Source organism: Trichechus manatus, unplaced genomic scaffold (genome assembly GCF_000243295.1).
Source record: "Trichechus manatus latirostris isolate Lorelei unplaced genomic scaffold, TriManLat1.0 scaffold00042, whole genome shotgun sequence".
Classification (NCBI taxonomy): Eukaryota; Metazoa; Chordata; class Mammalia; order Sirenia; family Trichechidae; genus Trichechus; species Trichechus manatus.
The window spans coordinates 15737796-15744757 of record NW_004443978.1 but is presented as its reverse complement, the minus strand read 5'-3'; the positions used below and the strand labels follow the sequence as shown (position 1 = coordinate 15744757).

Genomic DNA, 6962 nt, shown 5'->3' with positions numbered 1-6962 from the left:
TTAGGGTCACATAACAATGTATGTATAAATTTTTGTATGAGAGACTAACTTGAATTGTAAACTTTCACTTAAAGTACAACAACAACAACAAAAAGATTTATAGCCTTGGAAACCCAATGGGGCAGTTCTACTTTGTCCTATAGGGTCTCTATGAGCTGGAATCAACTCATCAGCAGTGGGTTTGGTTGGGTACAAATATTTATGATTATATACTAAGACTATTCAGAAAGCAGCTATAAAATTTGATTGTAGATTATATGAAGTCATTGTAAATTTGCATTTGAGAGAGAATTCTACTTACCATGATTTTTATGTCTCTTCAACAGATTTTTATTCTGAATTCCTCTTATTCTTATTTGACTTTGATTCTTCTTTTTTTCTAAGAGATTTTTTCTTTCATTGATTATCTTACTCAATTTTCTTTGTTCCAATATATGTGATAAAAGTTGTTTGATTTCATTCACTGATACCTACAAGGAAAAATATTTTTGCTCATTTTGCTCATATGTAACTTTTAAAAATAAACAACAGGAAAGTAAACTCTATTCATGGCAAAAACACTAATTTAATGCAATTAATTAACTACGTACTGCTTTTTTCAAATCAAAATGACAGATGATCTATTTTTCTTTAAGAACCCATATTTTTTATGAAATAGAAACTATTTAAACATATTACATTGTCATCTTGACTGCAGAGCCAAGCATTAAAATCTAAATGTTATAAATAAAATAGTAGGGGAATTTAACAATTTACTCTCCCACTGATAAGTTGTCATGGTAATATAAATTGTGTGAGCTAAAAGAAAAAAAACGAAGATGTTGGTATTGCTTTATAACAAATTTATAATGGGTGAAAACTATAGAAAATTTTGTGGCTGGCTAAAAAGAAAATGTAGAAAAATCCTTTCCCAAAGTACTTTTCAGAAGTCATATAATTAATGTATTTTAATTAGGGTGAGGGGTTTAGGGATTGTTTTTGAGCAGCAGAAAATAATGCAGATATTAAAAAAGATAATTAAAAGCTTTAGAAAGGTAAATATTCATGATTTATATATGTACATACACTTTTTCAGGGTAAAATTATATTGGAAGATTAAAAATTTCCTTTGTCAATTATTACTTCCAAGGCAAGTCAGAGGTTTTTGTTGTTTGCCCGTTTTTTTCAGTATCTCAACTTAAACTCTTTCTTTCCAAGGTCACTTTCCAGAATGCATAAAGCCTTCCTAGAATTAAAACAAAAAAAAAACCCACTTGCTGTACAAGCAATTCTGACTCATGGCAACCACATGTGTTGCAGAGCAGAACTGCTTCATAGGATTTTCAAGGCTGTGACCTTTTGGAAGCAGATTGCCAGGCCTTTCTTCCAAAGCACCTCTGGGTGGCTTTGGGACACCAAAAATACTTATCCATTCACCTATCACTTGACAAATGTACTGAATGCTTACTACTAGGGATACAGTTATGAACAAAACAGACAAAGTCCCTGCCCTCAAGGAGCTTACAAACAAATGATATAATGCGGGGTCAGGGCTATAAAAGCACAGAGCAAGTTAAGGGTACAGAGTAAGAGGAACGCAGTTTTAGAGATGAGGTGGGAGAAGGATTTTCTGAGGAAGTAATGTTTGAGCAGACACTTGAATGAAGTAAGGGAAAGAGACACACGAAGATCTAAGTCAGGGATGGGCAACTATGGTCCGCAGGTTAAATCCAGCCTGCAGCCTGTTTTGGTGAATAAAATTTTATGGGACACAGCTACACCCATTTCTTTACATATTGTTGATGCATGCTTTTGTGCTATAATGGCTGAGTCAGAGACCCTATGGCCACAAAGCCAAAAATTTTTACTATCTGGCCCATTACAAAAAAAATTTGCTGAGTCCTGCTATATAGAAAGAACTTTCCAAGCAGATGAATAGGAAGTGCAAAAACAGAGTAATGGGTATGTTCTACTTCTTCTTCGTTTTGAACATTTTATTGTGCTTCAGGTAAATGTTTACACAGCAAATTAGTTTTCCATTCAATAATTCATACAAAGATTGTTCTGTGACATTGGCTGCAATCCCCACAACATGTAAGTACTCTCCTCATTTCCACCCTGGGTTCCCTGTTTCCCTTTGTCCTGTTTCCCTGCCCCTGCCTGCCTTCTCATCTTTGCTTTTGGGTGAATGCTGCCCTTTTGGTCTCCTATAGTTGATTGTTCTATGGAGCACATCTTCATGGGTGTAATTATTTTATTGTCCAGTCTATTATTTGGCTCAAAGGTGGCCTCCGGGATTGGCTTCAGTTCCAAGTTTGAAGGGTGTCTTAGGGTAACAGTCTCAGGGGTACCTCCAGTCTCTATCAGGCCAGTAAGTCTGGTTTTTTTTTTATGAATTTGAATTTTGTTCTACATTTTTCACCCATTCTAACCAGAACTTCTATTGTGTTCCTGGTCAGAGCAGTCAGTAGTGTAACTGGGCACCACCTAGTTCTTCTGGTCTTGGGATAGAGAAGGCTGTAGTTCACGTGGGCCAATAGTCCTTTGGACTAATTGCTTCCTTGAGTCTTTGCTTTTTTACCCTCACCTTTGCTCCAGTTGGGAAGAGACAAATACTTGTATCTTAGATTGCTGCTCTCAAGCTTTTAAGACCCCAGATACTACTCACCAACTTAGGATACAGAACATTATCTTTATGAACTATGTTATGCAAAGTCCTTAGCCTTTAAGCCCAGGTGCTCAGTACTGCGAGGTATTTGGTTATGTCTAAGAAGTTTCCATAACTGTGCCCCCTTATGTGCAGTACATACAAATATGTATGTAGAAATATCCACAAACATACCTATTTATGCATGCCGGTGTGCTCCTGTACGATCTCCCACACCTATTCAGCATACGTATCTACCTATGCAACCATTCACAAATTATTGCTTGTTACTACTGTTGTTGCAGGATTGTATGTTATAGTATTTACCATAGTTGCCCTTTATTCTTGCATACCTCTCAGTGTCATCCTTTGCCTTGGTCACGTTGTGCTGACTGCCCCCACGTTGTGTATTGTCTTTCCTATCACCAGAATTAACACGTCTACTGTCTATTTAGTTATTCTCCCTCCTTTCCCCTCCCATCCCTGGTAACCATCAAAGAATGCTTCTTTCTGTGTGTAAACCTATTCTTCATTTTTCAGAGTAGTAGTCTTATGCAATATTTGTCCTTTTGTGATTGGCTTATTTTATTCAGCATAATGTCCTCCAGATTCATCCATGTTGTGAGATGTTTTCTGAATTCATCATTATTCTTTATCATTGCATAGTATTTCATTGATGCATGTACCACAATTTGTTTATCCACGCATTTGATGATAGACATTTAGGTTGTTTCCATCTTTTTGCTGTTGTGCATAATACTGCAGTGAACATGGGTGTGCATATGTCCATTCATGTCACAGCTCTTATTTCACTAGGATATATACTTAAAAGTGGGATTGCTGGACATATGGTATTTCTGTCTCTAGCTTTTTAAGGAAGCATCATAGCTTTGTCCATAGTGGTTGTACTATTTTACATCCCTACCAGCAGTGTATAAGAGTTCCAATCTCGCCGTATCCATGCCAGCATTTGTTTTCTGTTTTTTTAATCAGTGCCATTTCTTCATGTGTTTGCTAGCTGCCTGAATGCCTTCTTTGGTGAAGTTTCTGTTCATATTCTTTGCTCATTTTTTGATTGGATTGTTTATCTTTTTGTTGTTGAAGTGATGTTTTCTATATATTTTAGAGATTAGACCCTTGCTGGATATGTCACTGCCAAAAATTTTTCCCAGTCTGTAGGTTCACGTTTTACTCTTTTGGTGAAGTCTTTGATAAGCATAAGTATTTAATTTTCAGGAGTCCCCAGCTATGTAGTTTATTTTCTGCTGTTTGTGCACTCTTTGTTATGTTTGATAGTCTATTTATGCTGTAAATTAGGGCCCCTAGCTATGTCCCTATATTTTCCTCCATGAACTTTAAATTTTAGGATTAATATTTAGGTCTTCAATCTATTTTGGGTTAGTATTTGTGTATGCAGTGAGGTATGGATCCAGTTTTCATTTTTCTGCAAATGGATATCCAGTTTTGCCACACCACTTGTTAAAGATCCCTTCCCCATTTCATAGACTCTGATACTTTGTCTAAGATCAGCTGTCCATAGCTAGATGGATTTATTTCTGGATTCTTAATTCTGTTCCATTGGTCTATGTGTCTGTCGTTCTACTAGTACCAGGCTGTTTTGACTACCGTGGCTGTATAGTAGGTTCTGAGATAGGAAAGTGTGAACCTCCTACTCTCTTCTTCTTCTTCAATAATGCTTTATCTGTCTGGGTCCTCTTTCCTTCCCATATAGAGTTGGAGATTAGTTTTTCCATTTTTTTAAAGAATGTTGTTGGAATTTGGATCAGGATTGCATTATATCTATAGATTGCTTTAGGTAGTATTGACATTTTCACAATGTTCAGTCTTCCTATCCATGAGCACGGTATGGTTTTCCATTTATTTAGGTCCTTTCAGTTTCCCAAACATGAAATGAAATTGAGCAAACATGCAATCAAGATGCAATGATAATTACTGGTGATTGGAATGTGAAAGTTGGAAACAAAGAAGAAGGATCTGTAGTAGGAAAATATGCCCTCGATGACAGAAACGATGCTGGAGATCATATGATAGAATTTTGCAAGACCAATGACTTTTTCATTGCAAATACCTTTTTTCAACAACATAAACAGCAACTATACACGTGGACCGCACCAGATGGAATACGCAGGAATCAAATCGACTACATCTGAGGAAAGAGACTATGGAAAAGCTCAATATCATCAGTCACAGCAAGGCTGGGGACCGACTGTGGAACAGAACATCAATTGCTCGTATGTGAGTTTAAGTTAAAGCTGAAGAAAATTAAAACAAACCCACAAGAGCCAAAATACTACCCTGAGTATAACCAACCTGAATTTGGAGACCATGTCGAAAATAGATCCAATGCACTGAACACTAATGACCGAAAACCAGACTAGCTATGGGATGACATCAAGGACATCATACATGAAGAAAGCAAAGGGTCATTAAAATGACAGCAAAGAAAGAAATGACCAAAATGGATGTCAGAAGAGACTCTGAAAGTTCCTCTTGAATGTGGAGTAGCTAAGGCAAATGGAAGAAATGAGGAAGTAAAAATGCTGAAGAGAAGATTTTAAAGGGTGGCTCAAGAAGTCAAAGTAAAGTATGATACTGAAATGTGCAAAGCCCTGGAGTTAGAAAACCAAAAAGAGAGGAACATGCTTGGCATTTCTCAAGCTGAAAGAACTGAAGAAAAACTGCAAGCCTCAAGTTGCAATACTGAAGGATTCTATGGGCAAAATATTAATGACACAGGAAATATCAAAAAAAGATGGAAGGAATACACAGAGTCATTGTACCAAAAAGAATTGCTCCATGTTCAACCATTTCAGGAGGTAACATATGATCAAGAACCCATGGTAATAAAGGAAGAAGTTCAAGCTGCACTGAAGACATTGGTGAATTGATGGAAAACCAACTTAGATATTTCAACAAACAGATGCAGTGCTGGAGGTGCTCATTGGCTATGGCAAAAAATTTGGAAGACACCTACCTGGCAGCTGACTGGAAGAGATCTCTATTTGTGCCCATTCCAAAAACAGGTAATCCAACAAAATGCAGAAATTATTGAACAATACCATAAATATCACATGTAAGTAATATTTTGACGAAGATAATTAAAAAATGGTTGCAGCAGAAGCGGGGCCAAGATGGCGGAGTATTCAGATGCTTCCTGTGGTCTCTCTTACAACAAAGACCCGAAAAAACAAGTGAATCGATTATATATGACAATCTAGGAGGCCTGAACATCAAAGGCAAAGTTGAGGAATTGGACTGAGTGGCAGGGGGAGGAAGAGATGGTTTAGAAGCAGCGAGGAGTTGCCAGACCTGACCTGGCGGGAGTTGGAGCCCTTCAGGCCAGATCAGCTCATGGTGCGCGGTGAGACAAGCAGTGGTGCTTGGGAGGCGTTTTCCACATCAGGAGAGACCCAGCGGCAGAGAGTCTACTTGGCCATCCAGAACCAGCAAGAACCAGCCCTCGATCGGCGAAAGATAAGTACTTGTATCTGGCCTACCACACGGATCCAAGACACCCTCCTTAGGGAAAAACCTCTCTCCTATTTACCTCCCTACTCCCTGCTCTGCACTGGGTCCGGGATGGTTTCAGTGATTTCTGAGTCCCCTGGGCCAGAAGTAGGACCCATCACGTGCCCTGAGCCATTCTCCCAGCCTTGGAGAGGGAACAAATTGACAAACCAGGGAAAAAATAACCTGCCAGCTTCCCTAAGCCATAAACTCAGGGTAGGCACAGCTCCTTTGCCTAGGCACAGGCATAAGGGATCCACGGACTTTGAGTGCCTTTCCCCCTGCAGAGACTTGTGTGGGCCCATTTCAACAGCATCGGCCCTCATTACCACAGTACAACAGGGTATAACCTGAAGTCTAACTTCAACTGTTTCAGCTGTGTAGTGGCAGGTTTGTGATATCTGAGATTGCTCTGCCCATTAAGCAGGGTCTTCACCTACCCACATCAGGAGCCTGAGGACTGGTGGCTCCACCCATGCCACCTGGCCACCTGCAACAGGGGCCCAAGAATATGTGGTGCCCCCTAGTCCTTACAGCCAACAGCGCTGGGTGCTCGTAGTCTGGCTGCAAAACCCACCTATTTGCTCTAGGAAACAGGGACACGCTTTCCTCCCAGATGCTCAGGAGTGGCCGTCAGCTCCCTGCCTTGCTCAGCATGTGACCCCCTGATGCAGCTGGATGCCTGTACCTACCCTAATCACCCATGCCTGTCTAGGACTGTAGCTGAGATCTTGCATCACACACTTGGTGGCCAACTACCTGGACACCTGAGCTGAATCCATACAGGAGGAGGGGGTGGACTCCTGGG

The 6962-nt window shown here is 39.6% G+C and overlaps 1 protein-coding gene across 1 annotated transcript in view; it reads right to left on the bottom strand.

Annotated features, from left to right (window-relative positions):
- The window catches only part of SEL1L2 (SEL1L2 adaptor subunit of SYVN1 ubiquitin ligase), a 152467-nt gene that overhangs the window by 108730 nt on the left and 36775 nt on the right, over positions 1 to 6962 (bottom strand). The window contains exon 3 of the mRNA XM_004376458.2: positions 302 to 470. Within this exon, the coding sequence (XP_004376515.1) occupies positions 302 to 470 (169 nt within the window). The remainder of the gene's footprint in view (positions 1 to 301; positions 471 to 6962) is intronic.